The 16,573-nt window shown below is 39.6% G+C and overlaps 1 protein-coding gene across 2 annotated transcripts in view; it reads left to right on the plus strand.

The window, feature by feature from the left end:
* TMEM26 (transmembrane protein 26) overlaps positions 1-9,280 on the plus strand; it is a 451,963-nt gene extending 442,683 nt beyond the window's left edge. For both annotated transcript variants that reach the window (XM_069240917.1, XM_069240918.1), the window contains one exon: positions 7,352-9,280. In XM_069240917.1, coding sequence (XP_069097018.1) covers positions 7,352-7,797 — 446 coding nt within the window. In that variant the 3' untranslated portion in view covers positions 7,798-9,280. The remainder of the gene's footprint in view (positions 1-7,351) is intronic.
* Positions 9,281-16,573: the final 7,293 nt, after the last annotated feature.

The following is a 16,573-nucleotide window of genomic DNA, read 5'->3' on the forward strand; positions in this document are numbered from 1 at the left end:
TCATCGAATATATTCCATATAATACTTTTTAATTTGAGTTTTCTATTTGTATCTTCTTATTTTACATTGTGTTCATTTACCACTGCAGTAGTCACAAACACGTGTTGCTTGTGCTTGAAGTATTTATCGTGACTAAAACGTTGTTCAAACTAAAGATTAAAGGGGACAAGCAAATACATTATGTACTTATTTACATCTGTTACTATGAAACTACACGTATCGACATATTTTCAAATGCTTATGCAAGCGTGAATTTGAAAGAGATCCATATATTTTCAAAGCAGGTGCGATTAAGTGCAGTTGATGGGTGAAAGATAACTTCCATAAAATCAACATGTTTTTTAACTTTTTAAATATTCCGTAAATTACAACGTTTTAAATATATCAAAGTCATGAAACGGAAAGACTGATTTATTAATTATGAAATATTAACCGTCCAAGATCTGAATCTGAAAGCTATGGAACATTAAGACGTGTTGGCCACTTGCTCTAAACTGGGAAGTTGCTTCATATGTTCAGAGACATCGGAAAAACATATTAAGAAAGTTATAGTTGGACTGGAGCGGATGATATCTACGGCACTGAACGACAATCAAATATCCTGGTCAGTTTTTTATATGTAGCTGTAACCGTGACCATGGTGACAACTCTACTCCCATATGTTTTCTTGTATATTTACAATATGTTTCTGACTTTTATGAGATTCACAGAGTCCCAGGGAAACCCCTGGATATCTACAACAGTTATAAATGTCCAGGAGTGCTTCAGTACACCCAAATATTACACAGCCCTGTAAATTAACTGATGTATTTTACATGATCATTTAACATTTGTAAAAGCTTTTTACATTTTGTATTGATCATGTGTTTCGAAAAAAATAAGTAATGTCGATTTCAAACTATATCCACATCTTTAAAAAATTTGAAAGTGAAAATTAGATGCATGCGTGATGTTTAACTTGAAGTTGTGCCAACATCATAAACACAGAGCTATGTAGCTCTTTTGTGGCATTATTTGCTGGACTACTGGCTTCATATGACAAAGAAAAACGAAATTATAAGGCATTGTTGACTACATTAGGTAGCAAGTAAAGGTAAACTATGGATTATAATGTGGAACATTTTCCAGTAATATTACTTCTCTATCTTGCAAATTTAATTCCCCATAATCCTATCTGGGCAAAGGTTTCACCTTGTTAGCATTGGTGCAACACAGTCATCATCCACTAAAATGTGACCATTAAACATCTGCAAATGATCGTCCACATCATGGCACCATATGCAGCACTTTTTAGTTACTTTTGATCATTGAAGGGGGGCATGACCTAGCAAGATGGCAAGGTAGACTTCGATCCCAGTGGCTTCCGGCATGGAGATTATAATCCTGCAACATCCTGTTATTATTACAGTTACAGCTCCTGCGGAGGGAAAAAGGAGAGAGAACTCACAGGCGGCCTGCTGTTAGGAGACTCTGGGTGCTGAAGGAGGGAGCTATGTGGCGTCTGGGTTGAACAAAATGCCAGGGGCAGCAGTGAGTCCTAGAAACAGCCGACCACTGCTGGAGCAGGCTTAGAGGCACTGGAGGACTGTATCGAGGGGCAGACTACAGAAGCCAGGGTCCGGAGGCAGCCCCTGCGTCGCACGCTGTACGGCGCCCAACAGCATAAACAAAAATGGCGGTTTTGTGTCAATGAGGCCTACACGGATGGCCCCTGCAACAATCCTGAGGATGGAGGTGTGCTCCTAGGCACCGTGCCAGGAGACTCAGGGCCAGATTTATGTTAAAATGCGTAGCGCTGTGCTGCGCCAAAATAGCAGCACAGCACTGCACCACTTTAGAACCGCTGAGGGGTGCTGTATTCAGAGGAATATGGCGCACCCCTGTGTTTCCCTCCCACACTGGCGCTGTATTAGGCTGCCTAGCACCAACACAGGCATCCTTGCACCATAGTGCAAGGGTGTCTGCGTTGAGGGTATAGATTGTTTATGTGCAGGAAGGCATCCCTTCCTGCACATAAACAATCCAGAAGGGTGATTTGGCATTTCTATGTGTGCTGCAAAATGAGGCGCACATAGAAGTACCAAAGCGTAATTTTGAATAATTGTTTATGTGCAGTGATGTGTCCCTTCCTGCATGTAAACAATCGTCCATGGCATTTTACTTCTTCTATGTGTGCTGTAGAAAGCAGCACACATAGAAAAAGCAAAAAACGAGGAGGAATAAGAGCATTCCTCCTCGTTGTGCCATGCTAACGCCACCCCTGAGGCACTGACCTTTCTAGACATAGGCCTTTGACTCTGTAAGTTGGGAGTTTGTGTGGACAGTGCTGGAGGGGATGGGACTAGGTGGCACCTACATTCAATGGGTCAAATTACTGTATACGAGATAGGTGGCACAGGTCCGGATGGGGAGGTGCATCTTGGCCATGATCGACCTGCAGAGTAGCATGAGGGATGCCCATTGTCGACTCTATTTTTCTACCTCGCAATGAAGCCTCCAGTGCGTAGGCTTCACTGGGTACTGCATGACTGAGAAATCAGGGTGGGCCGGACAGTACACGTGGTGTCCCTCTATGCAGATGACATGATGATATATCTGCTACAGCCAGACATAGCTGTCCATATCCTGCTACATGCCATGTGGGAGTTAGGAGACTTGTCGGAATTCCACGGTAACCACTCAAAATCATTCTTGTTCCCACTGGGCCACCTGCAGGAGTTGCCCCGCACTGTACTCCCGAAGCCAGGGCTCCCCTGGAAAAGAGACAGCATTAGATACCTCAGAATGCACATAGCACATGGGGTGCAGCAGTGCTATGACTTAAATTGAGGAGGGTGATTCGTAATCTCCGACTCTCAATAGCGGTTTGGAATAACCTTAAATTATCCCTAATGCTAAAAATTGCTCTGGCCAAAATGGTCATGCTGCCCAGTTGTCTCTGTGTACTTCAGGACCCATCTATGACATTTCATGACATGCATTTCGGGAACTAGACCAGCTGTTGGTGGAATTGCTTTTGTCCTGGAAGAGATGTAGGATGGGCCTTATAGAAAGACACAGTTTTCCTGTTAAACACTTTCCTGAAAGAAGGGGTGTAGGAAACCTCCAAGTAGCGTCCTGGTCTGTAATAAATATTATAGTCCTGATACACAAAAAAATAACACCTCTGCTTCAGCCTGAATATTTTACTCCTACGTTTTTTTAGGAATTAACAAACATTCCCAGAATTACATCTAGAAATCAATCGGAGGCAAGATTTTCAAGCTTATCCGGGGAAGGTCCTGTGGTTTTTCCAGTAGGATCTTATTCACACAGAGTTCTTAAGAGTAGAGAAGTTCTCACAAGAGGAATAGGACTCCCTGCACAAATGCACTTTTTATTTTTTATTTTCTCCGTAATGAACATATTTTTCCCTGAGTAGAAAGTCCTCCCTTATAGTCCCAGCAAATCTTGGGGTGATCCCATTTCTTTCCCAACCTGGAAAGGTATTTAGACCAGGCCTGTACTGGAGGATATTTCCTATATTTTCAAGGGTGTAAAAGGGTTGGATTAGAATTTGAGAATGCCTACGAACTAAAACATTTGTTATCGTCCCTGAACTTCCAGTGCAAATTAGCCTTGGATTGCCCACTTTCTGTTTATGGCACCAGTGCTTAATTTGTGCTTGTTGTGTCTGGTGCTGAGCACCGGCACTTAATTTTGAGGGCCAGGGCTTATTCTTCTGCCTCAAGCATTTACTGTGAGCAAAAGACACATGGAGGAAAGACGGAAGAAGAGAAAAATGAAAAAGCATCACTAAGGTAGAAAGCAGAAAAATGCAAGGGTGAGCTGAAGGGGCAGGGAGTGGATGTAAATGGATTAAAGAGGCCAGAGATGGCATCAGGATTATGCTGCCTCAGTGTTCCAGGTTTGCACATTAAATGCAGCAGCCGTGTGTTTAAGAGGAGGGCTTTGGGCACCGGCACGTTTTTATTTACAAATTAAGCACTGAATGGCACTCAGTGATCCCTACACCCATAACTAGGTTTACGCCTCCTAGGAATCACTTAGTGAATTCCTGTCAGGTGTGAAAATGGTGAATTTGGTATTAAACATTTGATAATGACCAAATTTACATCAGTGTATAGGCCAGTGTGTACATGACAGGAGACATATGTTGAAGTCCTTAATGGATTTGTGTAAAATCAGGCTATTATTTGAGAGCAGTGCAATCCTCACTCAACTAATAACCACAGTCCTTGTCAGGATGAATCACAAAAGTCACTAAATTAGCCAGTGCTTAACCATCTGGAAACTTGGCACAAAAGCAGCCAGACTTAACTTAAAGCTAACGAGTAAAGTTTTGTATGCAGCACTCAAACAGTAATAAAGTGAAAACATAACACAAGCGTAATACCACGCCAATTTTGACAAATAGAGTAAATATTAATACATACAATCACACCAAAATGAAATAAATCCAATCAGTAAAACTGAAGTTATTGAGTTTCAAAGTTTTGAGTATAAGTAGTGCCAAAAAGCACAAAGCAGCAACTGTGGTCATCTGGTCGTGCAGGTCAAGGACAAAGTCACAAGTTCAGGGTCGACCACGATGGAGGACTGGTCTGGTACACAACTGAGTTCAGCCTGCTAAAAAGGTGTGCCTGGTTGTACTTGGGGGCTGAAATGCGAGGTCTGACGTCACGCTGTATCACAGTGCATCAGATACAATGAGGCTGCTGATCAGAAGCTGAGAGGTGCTGCCATGAGAGGTCCTGCATCAAGTTTTGTCACTCTGAGTCAGGTTTTAGGAGACTATCAGTTGTATAAGAAGAGTATGCTCTGATGTCAGCCCAGGGTCTAGGCCCTGGGGCACACCTTTTGGTAATCAGGACTCAAGCAAAGGATAGCAGAGGGTCACAGCCAGGTACTGTTGTGTCTGGTCAGCTAGGTAGATCCAGGACAGGTCTCTGAATCTTGTTGTGTCCTTGTAGCTCACGCATGAGGCTTGCCAGCTATCCCTTGGGGTCACTTTGGTCCTGGGTTCAATGGAATAGATCCAGTCTTCCTTCCTCAGGCAGCATGATAGCAGGGCAGTCCTTCTAACAGAAGATCAGGAGGGCAGGTATTCTGTGTCTTCCACAGGCCCAGAAGTGATCTGATGAGGGGCTCTGGAGGTCTAGTATTTTATGCCTGGTGCCAGCCTTTGAAGTGGGGTAATTCCCTATAGTATCCCCACATCTGGTTCTAGAAAGTTCTTCCTTTCCACTGTCATGGCTCAAAGGTGTCGGGGTGACAAAAGACCGAGCAGGCCTGAAGTTATATTCCCTTGTGTGTGTAGGAGGTGAAGCCCTTTGAAATGTAGGTGGGGCAGGGTACAACTCGCCATCCTGACTCTCAAATTTGGACGAACAGTTCACACAAGATCTATTTCAGGAAATACTCCTTTCCCATTTTGCCAATAATGTATTGACGCATTATTTGAAAAGTGCGAAAGTAGTATTGTCCCACTGTTAATCCAAATTTGAGACCCTCTGCCATTTTCTTTTCTTTGTTAACACTGTGTAATGTTGAAATGGGATTTTTTCACTTTATGTAACAAAAATGTGTTTTGACAGAGCAATGGGGTGAGTGTGCTTGACAATTAACAAAAATTAGCTGTTCAGGCAAGGATTATTTGCACAAAATGTGCTGGTACTATTGGTAAAGACATTTAATTATACATCCATGAGACAACACTATCAAAATGTGCTCATATCTGCAGAGATTTTGAATGAGTGGGAAGTAATCACACAAGCCATTTTACTAGCAAGCAATAATATTTCAATGTTTTTATGAACTGATGAAAAGGGGCATGTGCAAATGCTTCAATATGAAGAGTACCGGTGCAGAAGGGCTAGACGGTAAAAGGACAGAAACTAGCACAGCGTGGCCTTGGGGCAACTAGAATATTAAGGCCAGTCAATTTTCACTTCTATTTTGGGGTGTATGTGGATAGATGTGATAGAGAAATAATTGGAGATCGCACCATTATTTCTTTTTACACTAGTCTAAGCTATGTATGACCCTGTTGTTTTGGTATATAGCCTGCCAGCTTAATAGTGATGTGATACATTTAGAAGTCTAAGCACATTTTGCAAGGTTGCAGTGTCAATGTTTTAGACCTTCTTGAGTGAGGCAAATCGATATTTGACAGCCCAACCTCTCGACTGTTGAAGTAGTAGAGTCTGAAGGGTTTTCATTCATGTTTCTTAATGCCCTTATGAGGGGTAATGTGGCGTGATATGTAGGATGCCTTTAAGAGGAGCCAGTGTGGTGTCTGAGGGGGTATGGAGCAGGGTATTGTACTATCCACCACCAAGTGGTTGGGATGCCAGTTTTGTAAAGTATGGGAATAGGGAGAGAGACAAACAAGTGAAAGAGGAAGAGGAAAGGCATCTTTTGTGTTCCTATTGTAGAGCTTGTCCATAAGATTAGCCTCAGTGGCTCATGCTCTATGGAGAGGAGTGGGGCATACACAGCATAAAGTTGCAGGTTGACAGGTGTCACTCGCCTGGAGAGTTCCACCTCTGACTTTCAAGTGACTTCATACACTTTCATAGGCTGTCATTTTCTATGATGGTGCATGTGCCAATTAATAGAAGCGAACTCCATAATTCACAGCCACCCATCTACAATCCAATATGTCTCTTCTGCTTGGTGCCATAAATTTATCATTCATATTTGGGGAATATCTGGAGTGACTATTATCAAGTTTGGAGGCATTCAGTACATTATCCATGGGTATATGATAGTATCAGCTGGCCATGCCATCGTTCAAAACTAAATTCCCAAGCTGCAGAAATACACAGTAGGAACTGTTTATCTAAACAACTGGTGCTGGGGAGCCTCTTCTGTTGTCCCAGCAAATGCTGGAACACCAGAACAGGAAAGGAGGACAACCAAGGTGGCAGGAAACTATGGCAGCGGCAACGACTGATAAATAAAAAAAAATGTAATTTATTCCCCAGCACCCTCCAACCCCTCCCTTTGATATCTGCAGTAGCTGCCACTGGCCATCCCAATCTAATCACAGTTCGTTCACCCACCTTAAAAATACCTGCATTCAGCTGCAATTATATTGTTTACACAGATCACAGAATTACTGTATTACACACCCTGATCCTTAAAACTCCTACAGTATAATACATCACATGAATTTAGAATCCATTATTGGTGAATGCCCTATCTTTGCAGCAGTGGAATTACAGGCATTATTAGAAAGAGTTATTTATTGTGTATTGTATTTTTTTTTTATTGTATAATGCGAGTAATGCACAAGAAAATGTTTGTGATAACCTTGGACTGACAATATTGACACCTGTATTTACAGTGAAAAATGTGGATCTGCACCAATCTCCAGCTCCGAAAGGACGATGCAGTTTGCTATTGAGCCAACACAGTGCAGACCTATGGAACATTGGGATCAGCCTTTTTATACAAGATGGCCCCTTCCTCATAGTCCGCTTGATACTCATGATCTATTATAAAGTCATAACTCAGATGCTTGTATTTTTTGCTGCCAAGAATATCCTTGTTGTGATGTTGCTGCTTTACCGCCTAGTTGTTCTTTGTGTCGATGTCCACGCTTCTCCGTACCAACAGGAAAGCCTGAATGAAAATAGCTGCTGCCTGAAAGAAGGCGAGTGCGCCTGTCCTTGTGAACCTATGCCAAGTGCCCCGAGCCACCCAATCACCGAGGATGTTACAAATATGAGCGACAAAGGAATTGTTGCTATACCTCTACAACATTCACCCCTCAAGACAGACAGTCTGTAAATGACATTCCATTAACAAGAGCAACTGGTTTGGTCTGCTTCGGTAGGAAGGGATATTTTACTGCAAGCAGCTTTTCAGAAGCAGGAAGTCTGTTTCATTTTTCCAGAAAACAGAAATAGTAAATGTTGTTATATTTATATGGAAGTACTTGAAGTCGAATCACAGCACTACAGGGACAAACTGAGCCTGAGTTAGGGGTCAGCATAAACTGAGAGCACAAAACTCCCCCTCACCAATAAAATTTGTACTGGGTGTTCGCCAAGCTTTTGTAACTAAAATAAACTTTGGTATTACAATGGAGTAGAAAAACAACAAATATCTTTTGCATTCATTTTCTACCTATTATTGCTGCTTTTCATGCATTTACAACGACCTTGCAGTTGGTAAAAAGAAGGGCTACATCTGAGTATAAGCGCACGTGGTGCTCAACTGATAATAAGCCCTTATGCTAAAATGCTTGCAAAAATCACCTATACTAATTTTTGCTCCAGCTCTGATATCTAACTGGGTGATGTATTCAAAAATACTAATTCTGGGCAAAAATGCACAATGCTCTCAGTATAATTGCACCTGATTACAAAACAAGAGGCACAGTTGGAGTCTGGTGAGTATCCCGCATACTCCCGGGTCAGCGGAGACAAAGGCCCACCCTCCTCTTGTAGAGAGAGGATTTCCTGTCCTGTTGTGAGATCCCTGTCTGCCTGACAGGGATCTCATTTTCAAAGATGGAGTTTGTTTTTTAAAAACAATTGCCCTGATAATGCATACAGTTTTCTTTCAGTGCATCAGGGTCATTGTTTCATTTCTTGCCCCGCATGGAGGCCACAGCAAGAACACATCTAGTAACAGTTAAACTGCCCTTAATAGCGCAAGGCATTTGTCACCATGACCTGGCGAGTCAGCGGCAGACAGGCCGCCATTTTAAGGGCTCCTTCTGTAGGAGCTCCATGTTATTGGTAACTGTCTAGAGCAAATCTCGATTGAGCTCACTTTCAGCTCAACTCCTAATGGAAACACTCATACCTTTCACGTATATTTTAAGACTAACAGGTCTAAATGTCCCCTTAAATAATGTGAGTCTAACAACACTTTATTACAAGTATCTGATTGAAATAAAACATTGTAAATTATGTAGTTTTAAGAAAATCACATACCTCAGAACAAGAAGTACTTTTGGCAACTTTGCATGTCTAATATCTTTTATGAAATGTTTCATAATGTTTACCTAGTAATAGAGTTCACCGTAGAAATGTCATGAAAACAAAGAGGCACAACTTCTTTATCAGTAGTGAAAGATGTATTGACTTTTGCTTGAACTTGCTACTCAACTGTTACATCCACGTCAGTGTCCTGTAAAATGTATGTCTACCTTGCTCAAAAATATGTTGTATTTCTTTACATATTATGATACACAGCACAGAAAGACAAGAGATCATTTGTTTCATAAATATGTCACACCAAATAAACTTGTGAGGTACAAGAAGTTGTGTGTCAATAGTAGAGATCATGTCTTAAGAATATGTATGAATTTGGATCCATTCTGTTAAATGCAAGTTGTTTTGTGCACTGAAAAGGTGCAGTAAATTTTTCCTCCACATAAAAGATAACATACAAGGATAACTCAGTGGCCTGTAAAATGTATAAGATCTTCCATCTCCCCGTACATATTATAGCACATCAACAAGAAGCAAAAGAATGCACACAGCTAACTGCTGAATGTATTTTAGACCTCCCCTCTGAGGAGGTTAAACATACTTAATTAACTATTTAGCCTTCATCTTACATTTTTCTGAGTGTCTGGGAAATGTATGAGGTTGGAAGGGCAGATATTCTGCTTGAAAAATATGTACTGTAATTAAATAGTTTGTGTAGAAGATTTTAGATGGACACCCAGAAGAAGAAGAATTGTTCAGCTACAGTGAAATAGATTGATCAGAATAGAAACAAGTCAAATACATTTGAAGACCATTTGCAAAATTGTCATATGGCAGGCATAAAGACCGAAAAAAAGGAAGAGCCGAAAATACACAGTGAAGCCATGAGAATCCAACCCAAGAAAAAGTAGTTGTGATCAAACAACAAAGGAAGTAATTGTCACATAATAAAATAACCGAACACCCAATGCACAAGGAAATATATAAGTATCTATTTCAACAGCGTTTCGAAACAGAATACAAATTGGAAGGTCAGTCTTAGTGCAAGATGGAAAAAAATTGCACTAATGCCTGACCTGCAAATTTGTACTGGGTTTTTAAATGCTGTTGCAATGGATAATTTTGTGTGTTCAGTTATTTTATTATGTGACAATTACTTCCATGTTTATATACCGCCTTGAGAAAGCCACAGGCCTGCGCACCATTAGGAGGCAAAACACGCGTTGTATGCCTTTTGAATATTGCTCTGAAATGAGTCGAAGTGAAGCGTTGTAAAAGAAGATATTTATTCCATTTATAAACAAGTATTACTCCTGTAGAAGAGGGGCACAGCACCGCAACCAACCGTCACCTCCACCCATCTGTCGCCTGGAATGGCATGACATCACTCTCACGATGTCACACGATTCCAAGTGACACATGCATATTCTAACCACCTCACCACACTTCTTCCCCTCTTTGAAAACTCAACCCAAACTAAATTCATAAATTAAATATTAAGCTAGACACTAAAATAATTCTAAAAATACTAACAACATTTCATCTATAATTATGGACCTAAAAACAAATTCTTGAGAAACATATGATATAACAGTACACTCTATAGATCATACATAATATATATATATATATTTTTTTACATCATGACATAATCCTGAAATTTTGCAGGCTTATTTCTGACTCTCACACTTCTCCTCCCAACATCTTCACTAGTTCCAGTCGGGACGTTAACAATTAATTGTTTTTTCATGCCTTGCATTTTCAAGTTAGGGTCCAAAGCTATTCTTGTAGTACTCCACCAAGTACCATCTGACAATTTCACAGCATTCTTACGTAATTCTTGAATTTGCAGAGAATCCCTGAATTTTGACATACCTTTCCTCACTAACAAAGGATTCTTCACTCGCACCCAATCCCCAACTTGCAATGGATCCTTTTTGTCTTGTGGCTCACACAATTTTCCTTGTCCCCTATTATTCGAATTAATTTCCGCCATTTGCCAATTTTTTTTTACATCCGCCCCTTCATGAAATAACTTTACCATCCAGAACGGGCATAATTCGGTCGTAGCAACTCTACCCCTCATAAGTTCAAAAGGACTTTTCCCAGTGGCTACATGCGGTGTAGTGCGATACGACCAAATCAAATCTTTAACACTCTGGCTAACTGACATATTGCTTCTACACGCAGCTTGAACACAATCCACTAAAACCCGGTTAAATCTCTCCACCATTCCATTGCTTTGGGGATGATATAAAGGTGTTCTAATGTGTTTAATACCACACTTATTTAAGAATTGCGTCATGTCTGATGAAATAAACTGAACACCATTATCAGTCAAAATTTGTTCAGGAAAACCTTCACGAATAAAAATGTTCCTTAAGCAATTGATGACACTTTGAGTAGTAGGAGCTCTAACAAATTCTACCTCAACCCATCTCGAAAGATGGTCAATAATGACTATAAAGTACCTCATATCCGGTGGTAATATATGATACGGACCCAAAAAATCTAGACCTAGTTTTTGCCAAGCCCTAGCTGGAGATGGTACAAAAGAATCTGTGTCTTTCCCTGTGATCAAAACCTTGTCACTCATGGAGCACTTAGTACAACTCCTTACATACTCCTCTATCTCTTTATCCATTCTGGGCCACCAAAAATCTGATCTCAACCTCCTCTTCGTGATAGTCGCACCTAAATTACCAGAATGAGCACCAACAATTAAATCCCTTCTCATGCTTTCGGGAGGAATAAGTTTATCACTCCTCACCAATTTGTCACCCTCAATAGATAATTCATTTGACACTTTCCAAAATGGTTGAAGATCCAATGAAAGATTTTTCTCTTTTGGCCATCCAGACTTCACCAAACCCATCACTTTACTCAATAAGTCATCTTTCTTCACTGATTCAATCCAACTTTCCTCATCCACAGATTTACAACCATCAGAAATATAAGCTACAAAACATTCTTCAATTTCTGTTTCCCACTCCTCTTCATCATCCTCTTTGATAGGTAATCTAGACAGACAATCAGCTCTACTGTTTTTCCCACCAGGTACATATTCGACCAAAAAGTTAAATTCTAATCATTTGGCAGATAACCTAGCAATTCTGGCTGTAGAACGTTTAATCTTTCTCCCTGACAATATGTCTACTAAAGGCCTATGATCTGTTTTTAACATAAATTGTCTGCCCCATAAATATGGTTTACATTTCTCAACACTCCATACACATGCCAACAGCTCTTTCTCTATCACTGAATATTTGCGCTCCACTAAGCGTAGAGTTCTAGATGCAAACCCAATAGTCCTTTCCAAACCATCACTCGAGACTTGTGTTAAAACAGCACCTAAACCATATTCACAAGCATCTACCGTAACCACAGTTTGCAAACCTTCTGTAAAAGGTCGTAACACTGGAGCTTTAATAATGTCTTGTTTAACCTTTTCAAATGCTTTGTTGCACTCATCTGACCAAGCAAAAATCGCATTCTTCCTTAGCAGAGCTCTAAAACACTCAGTGGTATTGGCAACATTTTTCAAAAATTTAGCATAAAATTCACATAGTCCTAAAAATGACAATAACTGTTCTTTAGTTTTAGGTGAAGGCGCCTCTAAAATACTTTTTACTAATCCCGGCTTTGGCTTAATCCCTTGCTCAGATAAAATGTGACCTAGATACACAACCTCTCTTGATTTAAACACACACTTCTCATCCCTTAAAGTTACTCCTCTGTCTTCTAATGTGCTTAAAACATTTTCTAGAACCTTATCATGTGCTACTTCAGTGTCTGAAAAAAACAAATATCATCCTGAAAAACAACAACATTTGGGTTATCATTGAACATGCTAGACATGAGTCTCTGAAAAACTGCCGCTGCCGAGGCTAGTCCAAAAGGCAGCCTACAGAACTGAAACGTACCATCAGGTGTGACAAAAGCCGTCAAATGTCTAGAGCTAACATCAAGCTCTACTTGATGGTAAGCTGATTTCAAGTCCAATTTTGTAAACCAGCTAGACCCACCAACTTTTGCGATCAAATCTTCAATCCTTGGTAGCGGAAAGTTGTCTACCCAAATTTCTTTGTTCAAACTTCTCAGGTCCACACACATTCTTAAATCCCCTGAACTCTTCTTAGTTAAAACAATTGGAGACAACCATAAAGTGCCCTCAACTTTTTCTATAACACCTTGTTCACACAAATCTTGTAATAAATTTGTTAATTCTGTTCTTATACTGAAAGGTACATTCCTTAACCTATGTTTGACAGGAATTGCACTTTGTTTGATTTTGATAGTATGTGTAAAGTTAGTTATCTTCCCTAGTTTATTTTGAAATAACCTTTTGAATTTCTGTTGCCATATGCTTGTCCCTTTTTCAATTGTATTCACAGGACTTGCTCTGTTCCTTTCAATATACACAGGTATCTCTTGTCCTGGTTTAATAACTAATTTAAATTCAGCCTGGTGAATCAATCCTAAAACATTGATTCCCTTTTTAGCCACATAGACTTTCCCATGAATATTTTCATTATAAATAGTTAATGACGCCCAAAAATAACCAAGTAGATCAATTCTACTCCCTTCAAAAGCAACAGTGGAAACATCAGGACTACATAGTGGTTTTGCTCCCCAAAATTCATCATATTTGTCTTTTGACACAATAGTAATACGAGCTCCTGTGTCTACTAATAACTTAATAGCCACCCCTTCTATTGACACTAGAATGTCAGGATCCACAATCAACTTGCTACTTGTATGTCCAGTCTCTTTGACCATCAATACCAACTCGTTCCTGTCTTGTTGTTCCATTTGAATCTCATCATTTAAAACACAGCGGACATTGTTCTTACGAAAACTTCTGCACACTCGTGAAAAATGACCAGTTTTGTTGCAATTCCTACACTGTTGACCAACTGCAGGACAGTTTTTGAAAGAAGATACATGAGAATAAGCCCCACATCTATAACAGAAAGTCTTCTGACTAGATTTGCCTGTAGAAAAAGTTCTAGATGACGTAAAACCATCTTGTTTTTTCTCCAACCCATAACTCTTCTTACTATCAACACTCTGAACATTAGTTACTGCACCTGATATTGTAGTATTTGCTAAGGCAGATTCCAATTGTTTTGCATCTTCCAAAGAACACTCAATACTTTTCGCAATATCAATAGCTTTGTCTAGAGAAGGATCTTTACACGTAAGCAATTTTTCTTGTATTTTCCTTGAAAAACACCTTGCTACCAATTGATCTCTAATCAATTGAGATGTAAAATTTTCAAATTCACATTTTGCAGCTAGTACTTTCAATGCAGTAATAAAAGTATCAATACTTTCATTTGAATTCTGCGATCTCGTGAAAAATTTATATCTATGTACTACAATATTCTTAGTTTTTACAAAATGTTTATCCAACTGTGCAATAGCCATATCAAATTCATCTAACTCTTCTTCTTCGCCCACTTGATACGTAGGTAGATGATCAAAAACATTTTGTCCTTCAACTCCTAAATAGTAATACATTAGACTTTTCTTCCTTTCAGGTCTAAATCTATGACCATCAATAGCTCCGAGAAAAGCTTTAAATGATCGTAACCACAGTTTCCATTCCAATGGAGGATCCCCCGGATCTTGCAAGAAAGGAGCAGGTGGATGAATATTCTGCATTGTCCAATTAGTAACAAAAAAACTACTTAAACAAATATACTTCAAAAATGTATATTCTTATTATTTCCCTCTTTTCTATAAATAAAGCAAAATATAATAATTTAATCTTCTTTGGTTGTTAATTTGAGAATTTATTCTTCCCAATGTAAGATGGCCGACACCAAAAAAAAACTTTCAGATATCCAGAGTCCCTTTTTTATTTTACTGATGAGATCGTAACAGGAAGTTCATAACAAAAACAGTACCACCAGAGCCTGAAGAACCATTGAAGACTGGGGGTCAGACTTGCCTTTATTTTTGGTTCTTAATTGCTTTTTACTTGCTCCGATCGATGCGTGTACGCAATACGAAATGCCTCCTGCCCGAACTCACCACACTCTGAGTAGCGCGTGTGTGTCCTGCGCGCGACACTGTATTTTAACGTTTGTTGCACGAGCGTTGTTCAGCTTGTTAATGCGCTCGATTAATTCAAACTAAACCAATCGATGCGTATACACACCAACTCGGAGTATACTGTTTCTTATGCGATCACAAAATGCACTCATATATTCTGCGCCCAACAGTGTATTTCACTGTTTGTTGCGCGAGCGTTAAACTGTCAAGTGTCTCACGCTGCCACCAACAATCTCATACTGCTGCAAATCAGCTGATTTGTAACTGCCTTTACGCTTAAAGTCTCTGTGCCCCACACCACCGCAGTTACTGTACTTGCCAAATTCTCCATCAAAAACATCCGATCCAGATCTTCATAATTTCACTTCATTCCACCATTTCTTTTTACTGTTCCGTGTTCAAGAACGTTCCTGATGACCTTGAATCTTTCTCCTCGTCGCCACATGAAATGAGTCGAAGTGAAGCGTTGTAAAAGAAGATATTTATTCCATTTATAAACAAGTATTACTCCTGTAGAAGAGGGGCACAGCACCGCAACCAACCGTCACCTCCACCCATCTGTCGCCTGGAATGGCATGACATCACTCTCACGATGTCACACGATTCCAAGTGACACATGCATATTCTAACCACCTCACCACATGCTCCTTTGAAGATAACCTTGGAATAAAGAACTTGCCTTTTGTCATTCTAGATTGTTTTGGCACATTGGTAATAGAACATGAAAGACTTTTAAGTTACGCAGCTCTGTCCTTAATCAGTTTCATGACAGTTGTTTTAATGGGTTAGGGGTTTCCCATTTAGGACATCTGGGATCCATTGGATAATACCCATTGAACCAGGGCGGACAAACCTTGAGACTTTTACCCCTCTAACTTTCCAAAGTACATGAATGGCTAATGGCTGCTTTTACAAAAGGAAAAGGTAGACATGTTGCTTTTACCACAGTTTGGCTGTGTTCTGGGTTGATATAGTTAAGTAGTAGGTTTTATGGTTTCCCTACCTATTACTACTATAATAACATGGTACTAAATAGGAAAAGTTATTTATATGTTTCTATGTATGTACCAAGAAGCTAACAGAGTGCCACTATACTACCTTGGAATTACCTCAGTACATAAAAAAAAAAATATGTAAAAAATTTAAAATGCGCTGTGTAACATTATATTTCACAAATATAGTGTACTACAATGTATTTTCATTTCTTTACCTATGTAATTTTTTTAGACAATTTATGGAGTACTGCAGTACTTAAAACAATTTTTTAAAATTGAAATATGTAAAAAAAAAACTACATAAAAAACATTACAAAACACAATACTAGATTTTAAGAGGTTTTGAATTTTTCACATATTTATTTATTTTTAAAAACGTTATACCTTGGGTCTGATTTAGATATTGGTGGACAAGTTACTCCATCACAATGGTGACAGATATCCCGTCCCCCGAAATCTAAATCTTAAAGGATAGAATGGGATTTTGATTTCAGCAGACGAGATATCTGTCACTGTTGTAATGGCGTAACTCATTCACCAATTTCTAAATCAGGCCCTAAGTCTGTG

This window comes from Pleurodeles waltl, chromosome 6 (genome assembly GCF_031143425.1).
Source record: "Pleurodeles waltl isolate 20211129_DDA chromosome 6, aPleWal1.hap1.20221129, whole genome shotgun sequence".
Lineage (NCBI taxonomy): Eukaryota > Metazoa > Chordata > Amphibia > Caudata > Salamandridae > Pleurodeles > Pleurodeles waltl.